We start from the raw sequence: 16,562 nt of genomic DNA on the forward strand, positions 1-16,562 counted from the left end.
TGAAAGAATTTCTTTTTTACTGTTAGTTTGTTAGCGTTCTATTGGATTTTTATTAATTATAAATCACATGCTATTTCCCGATTTATTAAAAAAACATGGCAACACAGTCAAGCGCCAACATTTCGTTCTATGAACTTTAATTGACAGTCAATTGTAGCTATCTTCAATGGGACCAAATGTGAAAATCGTCCATGATTAGTTTAGGGCACCCACACCCCACACCAGTGTTCCCAAACCTACCGATAAATCGGTAGATCTACCGATTTCGACGTATTTCTACCGATCTACCGACACAGGCTTAAATTCTACCGATTTTTATATTCAGATAGAAATTTTTACTTATTCTTAAATTTGAGAAGAAATATGTAAGAGACAAAACAATTTTTCTTCCGATACGTGTAATTTGCATTGAGCATTTTTGTGTATTCACGAAAACGTGTGAAAACATTCAAAAATTTATTCTTAAATGATACCTAAGCGGTACTTTACAAAGTACACGATGTCATAAAAGCTAATAATGCAATAAATGAATCCAAATCCATTGTGATCCCGACCGCTTGGTTCTGGGAATTTGTCAAGTTAGGAACGGAACAACGCATAGTTAATCTAAGCTTCCGAGTGCACCTCACATAAAAACTCGGTAGTTTGTTTGTTGAATAATATTTCCTTGTAAAAAGGTTTTATACTTGAGTTTTCGTTTCTCGGATAAGTATTCGATTCCTAGTCACAGACTCATTTAAAGATTTAAATTTCAGTCAGTTGAGGTTTGTGAAGTCGTAACTCGTAACGTCGTGTTATTGTATTAGTAGCGTAATTTTTTATTGTACGCGTAACAATAATTTAATAGTTATGTCGTCAAGTTCTGAAAGTGATTCAAACCTAGGTGAAACAAGTAGCAGGTGTCTATTTCAATATTTCATTTAGTTTGAGATTATATTATATGGTTTAAAATAAACATGACAAATAAAGTTTTTTAAGTCCTCTTTTTTTTTTTCTCTCGTCTACTTAGTAGAATCCAGACCTTAATATTTATGTAGTATATGTACCCAATATAAATGTGACAACTTCGTATTTCCCACTTCGTTACTGTTGGATGTTACTGCCAGCCAAGTGCCAACGTGCCAGCAGTGCCAACCTTCTCGTTTTAAGTTTAGTATCTCGGTTCTCATTTTTTTATTTTATTAGATTTAGATGAATAAACATATTTTATTTTTTCTTAAATAAACGAATTGCAAAACATTATGAAATTTAAACAAAATAGTATATTTTGAAAAATATACCGATTTTACACCACAATCTACCGATTTTTTTAACAAATTCTACCGATTTTATTTTTTTAAGTTTGGGAACACTGCCCCACACCCAATATATTTGTGATTGTTTATACCTAACCCAATAATAAAACTAGTTTGTTTACAGTTTTTACAAAGAATATATACGCCTATATTTTTTGGTTTTTATTACCCAGAAAATATATATTTTGATGGTTTACAATAGTTGTAGCCAGTTTATTTGTTAGCTATGGAATCTAACATTAAAATAATTAAAGAAGAGTCTGCTGAATGTGGCCAAAGATACAGAGATAATCAGCTAGCCATTGGGGAGTCGAAGGATGGTGTAAAAGGTAACTCAGGTATGACAAATAATAAAACTAAGCAATGTGATATAATTTGAATAATTTCTATTTTCTCTTAGCTAGGGTAGTAAAAGTTGAAATTAAGGAAGAGTTTGTTGAAGGTGATCCAAGATATTTAGAGACTCGGGTACCCACCTCCACCTCCCTTGATCTGAAAGACTTAAAGAATGAACCAGATGAGTATAATTCAGGTAAGATATAAGATACTACTAAAAAAGGTATCTAATTCATAATTTTTTTATTATAGATAGGAGAGTAAAAGCTGAAATTAAGGAAGAGTTTGTTGAAGGAGATCCAAGATATATAGAGAATCAGCTATCCACATCTCTTGATCTGGGAGACTTTAAAAATGAGTATACCTCAGGTGAGATAAATAATAAAATATATACTTAGGCAACTAATTTTATATCTTTTGTTTATTCTATAGTTACTTATCAATACATTCAAGGGGTTTCATATTTTAAAAGCTCTGTTTTTTCTTTTTGTTATGGTTATACATGATATCACAGTTTTAGTTGGGTAATTGCTGTCTTAGTATGATGTTTTTATTTGTTTACTGGGACACAAACCACTTATGTTTACTAAATCTGGGCAACTGTTTTGTCTTACACATCCTTGCATGCAATATACCACCCCTGGACAAATTTGGGTTAAAGGTTCAATTTGCTGATAAATAGTAGTTCCAATGACCTTTGGGACTGTAATTTTTCACCTATGCTTTTGTTCAATATCACACATAAAGAGCTGGTAAAAAGTTTATCTAATCCTTTAAGTAAGATTAAAATAATAGATGAGTTGATTAAGTATACATTTAAGTATCCTTAAACAACAAATATACAAAATTAAAACAATTAAACTAAAAAGAAGAACTCCACCTACAAAATTTAGGAATATTACTAACTTAAATAAATTAAAAGTCTATTGATTATCAGATAAATTGAGAGTCTATGGATTTAAAACTCTTTGAAAGTTTGTATTAAAAAGCTCTGTTATAACTGCCAGTCCTATTGTACACCATGATGGCTGGTGATCACTGCAGAGCTGGTGATCACCATGACAGCAGAGATGAAAACACTTATAGAAATAGAAGTAAGAAATAGAAGAGTAGAATAGAATATAAGGCTTAGGTTGTCATAAGCCAATTGACAACAAATAAAGTAGTAAAGATGGCAAGAGACGGTTCCCTAATAGGAAGACAATCAGTAGGAAGACCACGAAAACGATGGAACGACAACTTACACATTGAAAAACAGACAATGTCTATATAAAAAGAAGAAGAAGATTTTTAACATTGGATTGCTAAGCATGTGTACCTTTCATAAAATGTAGTCTAAGATTGACAATTTCTGCAAATTAAAAAAAATACAAGGTGGGCGATTAATTGTGTTGGTGAGCGTATAAATACATGTTTGTACAAAATTCTGTAGAACTACAAATTGGAAGAGGGTAATTGACAAATCTTGGTAATTGGTCTCACATATTCTCCTGTTCGAATTTTTACTCTGACAGACCTAACCTTTTGGTCTCGTCCCATGTAAGTTTCTAAAATATGATCCAGAGGCCAAAGTAATGGAGGATTTTCCCATCTGTAAAAAAAAAATATAAAAAATCTGTAAAAAAAATGTACTAATCTCAACAATAATTTCAAAAAAATGTTACTTAAACAATATATCAAAAATTTATAGTGTACTTTCTTTATATTGTATGAATATTAGGTTTTTTCTATTTAAATAAAGATCTATCTATCATTTTTAACAAGTACTAACTCATTGACCTTTTAAAATATACATTATACATTAACCTAGAATTTTTATAATAGGTCTGCATTTTCTGTGATGATTTTATAACATAATTTTACTTAAAATGTTTGTCTGTAAAAGTTTTTTAGATACGTGTTTTGTGTAAAAACGTTTTTTAAACAACCAATTTTTTGGATAGTTTTCGCTATTATTTTTAGAAGCCAGATGAGTTGTTTATTCCATTTTCTTAACACCATGATTAACTAACCTCAATTAGTCACCCTGGTGATGCAAATAAATATTTGTGAAAGCTTGGTAAACTAAAAGATGTCTTCCGCTGCATACCCAAATATTTGTTTTTGTATACATATATATTCTACAATGTTGCGCAATTTGAATTATGTAAGCAACATGCCGCGGAACTGAAATTGAAATTTGTGTTACAATTGCGTTAAGAATTTTTGATATAAAAAAACTTATTTTTATAACAAACTAATTATTTAAAATTTCTTGGTCCCGATTCCCGAGAGACCCGTGAGGTGAATCCATACATGAAATTTAGATTGTGTCCAATTTATCGTACGTCAGTTAAAAGATTCTGAATTTTTATAATGTCCTATTCCGTTTCATTCAGTTTTTTCCTTTAATTAAAAAAATATATATTCTAGTTTTTATTTTAGATTTTAACGAAGAAGAGAACACATCGGAAACTGTGAAAAGAATACCTATTTGTTCCGTAAGCCGACCTATTGAAGAAAAAACGTTAAAATGTGGATATTGCTTTAAGCAATTTAATTATAAAAGTTTTTTGGATGTACATATTAAAGTTCACACTGGAGAAAAACCTTACGAGTGCGAAATTTGTTTCAAGCAGTTTAGTCAAACAAGTGCTTTGAAAACACATATGAGAGTGCACACTGGGGAAAAACCTTACAAGTGCGAAATTTGTTTTAAGCCGTATTCTCAGTCATATCGTTTACAACAACATATGAGTTTGCACACTGGGGAAAAACTTTACAAGTGTGAAATTTGTTTTAAACAGTTTAGTCACTCGAGTAATTTAAAAACACATTTGAGATGTCACACTGGAGAAAAACCTTACAAGTGTGAAATGTGTTTAAAGCAGTTTACTCGAAAAAATTCTTTGCATGTACATACAAAAGTTCACACAGGAGAAAAACCTTACAAGTGTGAAATTTGTTTTAAGCAGTTTTCTCAGAAAGGACATTTGGAGAGACATTTGAGAACTCACACGAGATAAAAACCTTGCAAGTGTGAAATTTATTCTAAATTGATAACATGAGAACCAAAATGGCCTAAATAATACCAACACTACTTTACAATACATATACTATCAAAAATGATCAGAAACTAAAAATTTCAATTGTTTCAGTATTTGTATGTTGATTAAGATTATAATTCGGTCTTAATCTTTTTAAAAATATACAATATCTCAATGATCTAATGATTAGTCTATACCCTAATAGTTATCACCCTGTATATAAGCGTTGAGTTTGAATACACGCTAGTTCGTGATTGAGTATCTTGCGTACCTAATGTATGAGTTACATTTTTTTTCTAGTATGCTTAGATTCATTTTTTACTTGTTTAGTTCAGTCAGGTTAGACGAAAAAAAGGCCTAATCTTGCATGGCGAACTGCTTCAAATTTTATTATTCCAACCTTTAGGGGACTAAGAATAGTAGTGTTAATTTAAAATCGCGACTGAATGCAACAGTTACGTTAGGCGCCACCTAGAATTTAATACAGAACTGTTTATAAAGATTATTTGTTGGTTAACCACAGCTATTAAATTATATGAACTACATTAATAATTTTAAGTACATAGTTACCTCTAGTCAACATTTATTAATAAGTATTTAATGTATTGCATATTTAAATGTGAAATACCACAGAATACAAAGAACTTAATCGAGCTATACGAAAACAGATAAAAGACGATATTAAAAAACATCAACAAGAACATGTAGAAAGAGTGATAGAGAAAAATCGAAGTCTGAAATATACCAAACCGAAATAAGGAAAGAAAAATATTATAACTATGAAAAATCAACAAGGCCAACTAGAAACAAGCAAAGTTCAGATATCAAACATAGTTGAAAACTTCTATACTGAGTTATACCGCTCCAGAAACGATCCCCCCGACTCTTCAAAGCAAAATCTGAAAAGACAAATAACAAACGTAAATTCTGAAGTAATGCCCGAAATAAGCGAAGTAGAAATAGAAAATGCAATTAAAGAATTGAAAAGAAATAAAGCACCGGGTAGTGATGGAATTCTGGCAGAAATGTTGAAAGAAGGCGGAGAAGAAGTCATCAGGTACCTAAAAATACTTTTTAATAAATGCCTATTTGAAGGAAACATACCAAAGGAATGGAATACTGCTAACACAATATTAATACACAAAAAAGGGGACAATACAGATCTGAAAAATTATCTTCCAATATTACTACTATCACAACTTTATAAAACATTCACAAAAATAATTACAAATAGATTGACAACAAAGTTCGATGTATATCAACCAGTAGAGCAAGCCGGATTTAGAAAAGGGTTCAGTACATGTGACCATCTTCACACACTAAAGGTCCTAATAGAAAAAGTTAACGAATACAATTTACCAATCTGTTTAGCATTTATAGACTACGAGAAAGCTTTTGACAGCATAGAATTATGGGCTATTGAGGAAGCACTGGTCAACAGCAGAATAGATTCTAGATATAGGATATTAATACATAATATATATCAACACGCTGAAATGGTAGTCACGATGGATAACGGAATGAAAACGAGGCCAATAAAAATCAACCGAGAAGTAAGACAGGGAGACACCATATCTCCAAAACTATTTACTGCCGCACTTGAAGACATCTTTAAATCACTAAATTGGGAAACGAAGGGACTATCGATAAACGGAAAGTATTTAAACCATCTAAGATATGCAGATGACGTAGTACTAATAGCCGACAGCTGGAAAGAACTGAAGACGATGATCGATGAGCTTCATACGGAATCCATAAAAAAAGGACTAAAAATGAATCTGAGTAAAACTAAGCTAATGTCGAATAAAGATGATCAACCGACGATAACCATCCAAGGAACAAAAGTGGAACATGTAGAAGAATACATATATCTGGGTCAGAATATCAAGGTAAACAAAGAAAACCAAACTACCGAAATAAGCAGACTAGTAAGAATGGGATGGGCCGCATTTGGAAAACTCTCATACATACTGAAAGACAAAAAGATACCCCAAAACCTTCGAACCAAAGTGTTCGATTCTTGTATCCTTCCCGTTCTCACTTACGGAGCTCAAACCTGGACATTCACAAAAAAGAACATGGACAAGATTCGAAAAACTCAGCGAGCCATGGAACGACAGATGCTTAGTATCTCACTAATAGATCGGCAAACGAACGAAGCAATCCGGAACAAAACAAAAATAAAGGACGCCGCGAAACAAGCAGCTAAATTAAAATGGAAATGGGCTGGACACAACGAACGTCTCGAAGATGGTAGATGGAACAAAGAAGTCGGAAACTGGCGACCGTACGATGCGAAGAGACCAAGAGGAAGACCTCAAATGCGCTGAGCGACGATATCAAAAGAGTCGCAGGACCAATGTGGAAACGCCTAGCACACAACAGGGATGAATGGCGAGAAATGGGAGAGGCCTTTATTCGACAATTCGGATAGAAAAAGGGCTATAAAAAAAATATTTAAATGTGTAGAGTAGAGTCTTATAAAAAATCTTGAATTTATAATTAAAAAGAGAAAAACAAAAAAGGGTCATTCATCCAGATAAAAATATCCTATCTTTTTGGATCAAACAATACATTTTCACAAATTTTCAGTGGTTAGTGAGTTCAGTGGTTTCGAATATTAAAGTGTAAACGAACATGGTGTGTGCGTCTGTCTGCAGATTGTTGTCTTTTTTATAGTTATGTTGGGTATATACAATGATTGTAACACCCGTTCTGCAATGCTGCCGAATTTTAATTATGTAAGCAACATGCCGCGCCACTGAAATTAAAATTTGTGTTACAATTGCGTTAAGAATTTTTGATATAAAAAAACTTATTTTTATAACAAACTAATTATTTAAAATTTCTTGGTCCCGATTCCTGAGAGACCCGTGAGGTGAATCTACACATGAAATTTAGATTATGTCCAATTTATCGTACGTCAGTTAAAATATACTGAATTTTTATAATGTCCTATTCCGTTTCATTCAGTTTTTTCCTTTAATTAAAAAAATATATATTCTAGTTTTTATTTTAGATTTTAACGAAGAAGAGGTAACTGTGAAAAGAATACCTGTTTGTTCCGTAAGCCGACCTATTGAAGAAAAAACATTAAAATGTGGATATTGTTTTAAGCATTTTAATTATAAAAGTTGTTTGGATATACATATTAAAGTTCACACAGGAGAAAAACCTTTTAAGTGTGAAATTTGTTTTAAGCAGTTTAGTTTAGTACAACATTTGAAAAGACATATGAGAGTGCACACTGGGGAAAAACCTTACAAGTGCGAAATTTGTTTTAAGCAGTATTCTCACTCATATCGTTTAAAAGAACATATGAATCTGCACACTGGGGAAAAACCTTACAAGTGTGAAATTTGTTTTAAGCAGTTTAGTCACTCGAGCAATTTAAAAACACATTTGAGATGTCACACTGGAGAAAAACCTTACAAGTGTGAAATGTGTTTAAAGCAGTTTACTCGAAAAAATTATTTGCATGTACATACAAAAGTTCACACAGGAGAAAAACCTTACAAGTGTGAAATTTGTTTTAAGCAGTTTTCTCAGAAAGGACATTTGGAGAGACATTTGAGAACTCATATGAGATAAAAACCTTGCAAGTGTGAAATTTATTTTAAATTGAGGACATGAGAACCAAAATGGCCTAACTAATACCAACACTAATTTACAATACTAACAAAATTGATCAGAAACTAAAAATTTCGATTGTTTCAGTATTTGTATGTTGATTAAGATTATAATTCGGTCTTAATCTTTTTAAAAATATACAATATCTCAATGATCTAATGATTAGTCTATACCCTAATAGATATCACCCTGTATATAAGCGTTGAGTTTGAATACACGCTAGTTCGTGATTGAGTATCTTGCGTACCTAATGTATTAGTTACATTTGTTTTCTAGTATGCTTGGATTCATTTTTTACTTGTTTAGTTCAGTCAGGTTAGACGAAAAAAATCCTAACCTTGCATGGCGAGCTGCTTCAAATTTTATTATTCCAACCTTTAGGGGACTAAGAAAAGTAGTGTTAATTTAAAATGTACAAAAACTACATTAATAATTTTAAGTACATAGTTACCTTTAGCGAACATTTATTAATAAGTATTTAATGGATTGCATATTTAAATGTGTAGTTTTTGACGGTCTCGTATTAGATCTATGCCGACAAACTGAAAGAATTTCAGTACTTATAAAAATTGCAGTATTTATAGTATTTATATTTAATCAATATCAATTCTTTAAAAGTATTTATCTTCCTTCGTACTTCGTATCAAATCTATATAAATGGCTAGAACGATGAGTCACACTATTTGTCCAGTAGGGTGACTACGCCACCTAGGAAATAAATCTGTACTACCAACATCTGACATTTCAATCTACTGAGTCAATCATATTTTGTTCTTGAAACGATACGTTTAATTAATAATGCTAATAATATTAATTGCACATTAATATAATTAATAATACGATCAATTGTTTCTCAAAATTGCCAAAAATATTGGTTGCTATTGGTTTATTGTGAGTGAGACATGGAGATTTAGATTAAGTAAACCGACAGTGATCTATATTCTGAGAATATATTGTAAATAGTTGTTAATAAAAGATTATAAAAGTAGGTATTCTGCCTCTTTTACTTCACTTAGTTTTGGCATTCAATGTTTTCATCATTTTGATAAAAGTTTAAAAAGAGATAATAGAAATGGATTGTTAGTTGGAGATTCTGATTATACAGTGAAGCCATTTTTAAGGAGTCCTCTTAACAATCCAAATCCATTTTAAGCAGTCTTCTCAGAAAGGAAATTTGGAGACACATTTAACAGTGCATACCGGGGAAAAACTCAGATGTGAAATCTGTTTTAAGCAGCTTTCTCGTAAAGGTTCCTTAAAAGAACACATGAAAATTCACAGTGAAAATCAACCTTTTAAGTGCGAAATTTGTTTGAAACCGTTCGTTACATTAAGTAATTTAAAAATTCATATAAGATTACATACTGGAGATAAACACTATAAGTGCAAAATTTGTTTAAAGCAGTTTGCTTATAAAAGTTCTTTGGATTCACATACGAATGTTCACACCGGAGAAAATCCTTATAAGTGTGAAATTTGTTTCAAGCACTATTCTCAAAGAAGAAATTTGGAGAGACATTTAAGAACTCATATGGGATAGAAACCTTGCAAGTATGAAATGTGTTTTAAACCAGATATGAGAACCAGAGTGGTCTAACTCTAGAAAAAGAAACTAAATATGTCGATTGTGTTGGGGGTACTAGGTACCCAAAAAATTCACAAGGATTCAAATAAAATAACATAGTTAGTCGAATTATAATATTACTCAACTAACTGATTTATTAAAGATGGTTTATTTTTTGATTTTAACCTTATTAAAAAGTTACCTACACATAAAAAAATGAAATTAGGAAAGCTGATCTATTTCATCTTGGCTTACATCTAAAGCTTTTTTACTGAAGAAATAAAAGACAGAATCCAATCTGCAAACCGCTGTCTATTCGCACTGGATAAGCTCATAAAATCAAAAAACCTTACAAGAAGTTCAAAGATCATCATCATCATCATTCAATCTTCGCTTATCCACTGCTGGACATAGATCTCCCTCATAATTTTCCATCTATTTCGATCTTTTGCCTCTTGCATCCAATTCCTATGACAACGTTTTAGATCGTCAGTCCAACGTGTTGGTGGACGACCTCTGCTTCGGTAGGCATCATCTCTTGGTCTCCATTTCAGTATCCGCTTTGTCCATCTATTATCTGTCATTCGAGCCACGTGACCTGCCCAGTTCCATTTCAGTATTGCTACTCTCTCTACTGCATCAGCCACTCCTGTTCTTTGTCGTAGCTGGCGATTTGGGATCTTGTCTCGTAGTGAAACACCCAACATAGCACGCTCCATCGCCCTTTGACACACACGGATCTTTTGAACTGTTCTCCTTGACATGGTCAACGTTTGCGCACCATAAGTTAACACTGACAGAACACACTGATTAAACGTTTTTCTTTTAAGGCATTTTGGTATATCAGACGATTTGAAAATATGGTTCAGCTTGCCGAAGGCTGCCCAAGTCAGTCTTATACGACGGAGAAGCTCAACGGTTTGGTTATCTTTTCCGGAGAAGTTCAAGGATAAAAATCTATAAATCCATCGTCAGACCTGTAATAACATACGGATGCGAAACGTCGACGATGACCAAAGCAAACGAAGAAAAGCTCAGACGCTTTGAACGAAAAATACTTAAAAAAATATTCGGACCTCACCATGACATCACCACAAACCAGTATAAGATCAGAACCGATATCCAATTAAAAGCACTCTACAATGACGCCGATATTGTCCAAGATATTAAATCACAGCGACTAAGATGGGCAGGCCACGTTCACAGACTGCATAACGAGAGACTTGTAAAACTGGTATGGCAGGAGATTCCCACAGGCAAAAGACCACTCGGACGTCCCAGAATGCGATGGGGAGATAACATCCAAGCAGATCTCCGGAAAATGAACATTCCGAACAGACCGAACAAATTGGAAAAAAGTTGTACAGTCAGCCAAGACCCACCCAGGGTTGTAGCGCTACGTGATGATGATTACATCTAAATGATTTCCCTTAGATGTACAGTCTTTAATGTTTTGATAAAATTCATGATGAATTGGTGGAATATATTAAAGAAGTTTTTTCTTCCCAATATTTCTTTGTTTTCCCTATGGAAAGATCAAGCTGCATAGTTCGTATATCTAGAGAGTTTTTTTAAGTCGACACTGTCAAACAAAACATCAATATTATTACTGTATTTAAAACACCGAAACGGAATGGAATTAGCTTTTTATACAGAGCGACTAAATACTCAACCACTTAACTTTTGACTTTGCAGTAGATTTTTCTATTATTATTGACGTTTTTTTAATTTTTTGTGTCGAATAAAGTTCTTCTTTGGTCAGTTTTTTTATTTGTTTATTTAATCAATTAACCTATTGGTACTTTTCGATGTTGGGCTATAATGTTGTAATATGTTATAATAATCTTTATACAATACTTTACCGAAAGTACAAGCTGAATATAGCCGCAAATGTCAAAAATATTTCGGTTTGGCAGTGTTGGCATGGTTTTATAATGCATATGTTGTATGCTTCAAATATAAAGAGATAAAGCTTTTAAAAAGTACATTTTAATTATACTATTTTATGAATTCTGCAATTTTTAATTTATATGAAGCAATAACGAGTAAATATTTGTCTCTTTCGAGATTAATAATTGTAAACATCTGTTGTAATCTGGCAACTGCTAATTCGACGATTGCCAAATCTATCGTCTAATCTATCAAAGGGTAATTGCTAAAAAAAATCGGTTGCCTGTAAAGTCGGTTTTACGGGCGAAGATTTTACGTGACAACGTCTTTTTCTCGGTAGAATATTTATTGATATGAATATTATTAAATTGCACAATAGGAACAAGGAATTGAATGAAAATAAGAATTGCACAAATTTTAACTATAGAAATATATTTTGTTTACTAAAACATTGTACATGTAAACTTAAACTTAACTAATTTCTATTTGAGTGATTTTGTTGAGGATAGGACGATGATAGGAGAAATATGAAATGAAAGGAAGTGTTTCTGCTGTAATGTGTCTTGAACGCCAAGAACGCTCGAGAAAGACAGAGACACAAGCACGCACCGATTCAACGCGCCTAATTCTCTAGTGCTGCGCGCGCAGCGGACCGATCATGTTTGAGTGGGAGAGAGACGCAAGGCATTCGCCGGTCCGGCGGGCCTCTCTCTCGTTCGGTGACTCACTGTAACAGACGTGAGCGGGCGTTACACTTTTTCATGAGTGACTCCGAGCCACAACCTAATTTAAGACGTTGTCACGTCAAAAATTTCTATTAATTAACTGCAATTAATCTACAAAGAAACAAATATTTACTCGTTTTTGTTTTATATAAATCAAAAATTGCAGAATTCATAACATAATATAAACAAAATGTACTTTTCTAAAGCTTTATCTTTTTATATTTAAAGCATACAGCATCTACATTATAAAAACATGCCAACACTGCTATACCGAAATTTTTTGTTCCATGTTTGACATTTGCGGCTATAATCAGCTTGTACTTTCGGTAAACTCAACCCAATACTTAATTTTAACATATTTATTTCATAAATTCATTCTTTCGGTGCTTCTCTAATACTTTTTCTCCATGATTGTCTATTTTGGGTCAATTATCTTATTCCATTCCGTTCCAAGCTTCTGTTATAATAATTAAATTGTAAATGGATATTAAAAAATCTGTGAGTGAATACTCCACAGTAGTCCTATTTTCTCTGCTTCTTGTCTTACTTAATAATTCCTTTTCAGTTTTATTTTCAACTTCAGCAATTTTTGGAATTCTGGACCTCTAGGGCGACGGCGGCAATACCTAGTATTTCGGGGATGGGCACTTTACCCCTTTTATAAATTTCTGCTGCTTTACAAAAATAGGAAGACTAAAATGGGCAGGACATCTGGTAAGATCACAGCAGAACAACCCTCCTAGAAGAATCTTTATGTCGCAACCTGTGGGAAGTAGAAGTAGGGGTAGACCAAAACTCAGATGGAGGGATGGTGTAGATGAGGATGGTAGACAAATAGGCGCAGCAAACTGGCAACAGTTGGCAATGGATAGAACTGACTGACGTAATAGACTTGGGAAGGTCGAGGCTCTTTTATACGGCTGTAACACCAATGATGATGATGATAAATTTCTGCTGTGACACCTCCGCTGTTACCTGTTGATTAATGAAGATCTGCTCTTCCCTTTCTTTATTTCGATTGTTTACGGGAAGTGATCAATGGTCTTTGGTGTTTCTTTACTTAATTTAAGGCAGTGTGGCGTTGGAACTTATTTTTCTTTATTTTCCACAAATTAAGCACCTTCCCGATAAAAAGGTTTTTAAAATTTGTGTGTCACAATTGCCTTAAGAATTTTTAATATAAAAAAACTTATTTTTATAACAAACTAATTATTTAAAATTTCTTGGTCCCGATTCCCGAGAGACCCGTGAGGTGAATCCATACATGAAATTTAGATTGTGCCCAATTTATCGTACGTCAGTTAAAATATACTGAATTTTTATAATGTCCTAGTCTGTTTCATTCTGTTTTTTCCTTTATTTAAAAAAATATATATTCTAGTTTTTATTTTAGATTTTAACGAAGAAGACAACACATCGGAAACTGTGAAAAGAATACCTGTTTGTTCGATAAGCCGACGTGTTGAAGAAAAAACATTAAAATGTGGATATTGTTTTAAGCATTTTAATTATAAAAGTTGTTTGGATATACATATTAAAGTTCACACAGGAGAAAAACCTTACAAGTGCGAAATTTGTTTCAAGCAGTTTTCTCAGAAAAGTTATTTGAAAAGACATATGAGAGTGCACACTGGGGAAAAACCTTACAAGTGTGAAATTTGTTTGAAGCAGTTTACTCTGTCAATACGTTTAAAACAACATATGATTTGGCACACTGGAAAATCACCTTACATGTGTGAAATTTGTTTTAAGCCGTGTTCTCAATTAGGCATTTTAAAAAAACATATGAGAATTCACACTGGAGAAACACCTTACAAGTGTGAAATTTGTTTTAAACAGTTTAGTAACGCCACTATCTTGAAAAATCATTCTAGAGTGCACACTGGAGAAATGCTTTTCAAATGTAAAATTTGTTTTAAGCAATTTACTTATAAAAGTGGTTTGGATTCCCATACGAAAACTCACACTGGCGAAAAACCTTATAAGTGTGAAATATGTTTTAAGCAGTATTCTCAAAAAGGAAATTTGGAGAGTCATTGGAGAAGTCATACGGGAGAAAAACCTTATAAGTGCGAAATATGTTGTAAGCAGTTTACTTATAAAAGTAATTTGGATGAACATACGAAAGTTCACACTGGCGAAAAACCTTATAAGTGTGAAATTTGTTTTAAGCAGTTTTCTCAACTAGGTTCTATGAAACAACATAGAGAGAGACATTTGAAAACTCATACGGGATAGAAACATTGCGAGTGTAAAATTTGTTTTAAATCAGATATTAGAAGCAGAGTGGCTTAACTAATAACATTACTTTACAATATTAATAAAAAGAAACTAAAAATGTCGATTGTGTTGGTAATTGTATTGTAAGATGATTCAATTCGATATAAATCTTTAAAAGTAAGTATTATCTCAATGTCTTACTAATAAAACACTCGTATTCTAAGGTTATTCCGTATTTATATCTAGAATAGTTATCCTAAGTATAAGGTAAATATAATACTAAAATATTTTGTTACAAATAAACTCGGTATATGTTAGTTATAAGTATTCCCACTTTATTCCGAAATAATAGTTTGGCAATGTCGCAATCTTTTTCACAAATACATAGAACAACGACATATTGAGTGAAATATGTCAATTTTGATTTTTCTTTGAAACTGACATTAAATATATCTTTTTCTTTATTTGTTATCTTATATGTTGAGTTTGAGTATTTTAAAATTACAAAAAATTGCCAGTGTATTATGAAAATGGATTTATTCTTTCTTTGAAAGTTTTTCTTTTTCGTGTATTTTCCATCATGTTAATAAAATTATCAACTTCCTTGACAGCCGCAACACCTCTTAAACACATTTTTTTATTATAAACATAGCTACTCACAAAACAATACAAAAAATAATATATTCTTGTCACTGATGACTTTGACATTCATAAAATAGGTTATTACACGGTTATACTGGACTTGAAGGATATGGGTCGGTCATCGAGCAAAAAGACAAAAGAGAGAATGTAAAGGTAGTGGGGGCAAAAATATTGTTAGACAGGAAGTGCCATCTTGAGAGGCCAAATTAAACAAGGAAAGAGAATCTTTCCTTGTTTAAGAAATCAAATTTAGTTAGGTTATGTTATTATTTGTCCCAACTGGCACATGAAATCTTATTTATATTGAAGTTTTTTAACAATTGTTTCACATTTTAGACGGTTATCGTTAATATTTAATTAAAATTTTCTCGTCTAAGACATATTCTGAAAGCTATTTTATAGCTACTGTTAATAAGTGTCGGAAAATTTAAATTTGGCGCATTCGCACTTCCGGATATGTCCGCCATCAGAGGCCACTTTTTTGGTCGCCTTTTCATAACGATTAGATTCCCTCTTTTGTCTTTTTGCTCGATGGGGTCGGTATAATCTTGGAATAAATTCTTATACCAAGTATAACTTAAGTTATTCCATGTTTATTGTTAGTGATTTTGCCTATACCTGATTTATTCTGAGTATAAGTTTTATACTTGGTTTATTAGTTATGCTGTTAGGTTAAAACAGATTTTGTTTCCTACTGACTTTTATCTAAGTCTTCTTCTAACAAAGCTATTAACTCTTTAGTAGTTAGTGTCATCTTCATTTCATATTTCGAGAGTTTACTGAAATAAACAAATGCACTACTATATACACGTATTCACATACCTAATAATAGTTTAGCTTACCTTATTTCAATTTATATGAACTTCATAATATATTTTCATATTTGTATAAACAAATAAACACAAGGAAACTTTCAAATTAAGTTAAAAAAAAAAACAAATATAACGTTTACAGCACACAGCAATTCTATAAATAGAGAATGAAGTGTAATGATGTGTAATTAAAATTGCAGATTGTTTTTAGTCTAATGAAAAAAAAAAAATAAGTATTTTCCAAAGTTTTCTGTTTTTTGAAGTTTTGTATTACTTAGATACTCTCTAATAAAAATAAAATTTTACTTTATTTTGTTAGACAACTATAAGATACCTGTTAAAAGACACATGATAATTTAATAATTATATCGGTCTTAGATTTAATTTTTACGTAATTACTTGTGTTTAAATTAATAATTAAA

The 16,562-nt window shown here is 32.0% G+C and overlaps 2 protein-coding genes across 4 annotated transcripts in view; one reads left to right on the forward strand and one right to left on the reverse strand.

Moving 5' to 3' along the window:
- The first annotated feature begins 226 nt into the window (after positions 1-226).
- LOC140444048 (uncharacterized) lies at positions 227-16,561 on the forward strand. Of its 3 annotated transcripts, none has more exons than XM_072535657.1 (4): positions 227-1,633; positions 1,696-1,827; positions 1,884-2,000; positions 13,860-16,561. In XM_072535657.1, the coding sequence occupies exons 1-4, from the start codon at positions 1,522-1,524 to the stop codon at positions 14,702-14,704; spliced, it is 1,206 nt and encodes a 401-aa protein (XP_072391758.1). In that variant the 5' UTR covers positions 227-1,521; the 3' UTR covers positions 14,705-16,561. The 3 variants fall into 3 exon arrangements, with proteins under 3 accessions (XP_072391758.1, XP_072391766.1, XP_072391773.1); XM_072535665.1 differs by having other exon boundaries at positions 227-1,624; XM_072535672.1 differs by lacking the exon at positions 13,860-16,561 and adding an exon at positions 4,056-4,899.
- Positions 2,022-16,562, reverse strand: part of LOC140444033 (uncharacterized) — a 33,976-nt gene continuing 19,435 nt past the window's right edge. Inside the window, exon 4 of the mRNA XM_072535643.1 lies at positions 2,022-3,222. Within this exon, the coding sequence (XP_072391744.1) occupies positions 3,148-3,222 (75 nt within the window). The 3' untranslated portion in view covers positions 2,022-3,147. The remainder of the gene's footprint in view (positions 3,223-16,562) is intronic.

This window comes from Diabrotica undecimpunctata, chromosome 1, assembly GCF_040954645.1.
Source record: "Diabrotica undecimpunctata isolate CICGRU chromosome 1, icDiaUnde3, whole genome shotgun sequence".
Lineage (NCBI taxonomy): Eukaryota > Metazoa > Arthropoda > Insecta > Coleoptera > Chrysomelidae > Diabrotica > Diabrotica undecimpunctata.

What these genes read in the sequence shown, in the direction of transcription:
- LOC140444048 (XM_072535657.1), top strand. Translation starts at nt 1,522, where the DNA reads ATGGAATCTAACATTAAAATAATTAAAGAAGAGTCTGCTGAATGTGGC. An exon ending in TGGTGTAAAAGGTAACTCAG is followed by an intron (nt 1,634 to 1,695) that starts GTATGACAAATA and finishes ATTTTCTCTTAG; the next exon opens with CTAGGGTAGTAAAAGTTGAA. An exon ending in TAAAAATGAGTATACCTCAG is followed by an intron (nt 2,001 to 13,859) that starts GTGAGATAAATA and finishes TTTTTATTTTAG; the next exon opens with ATTTTAACGAAGAAGACAAC.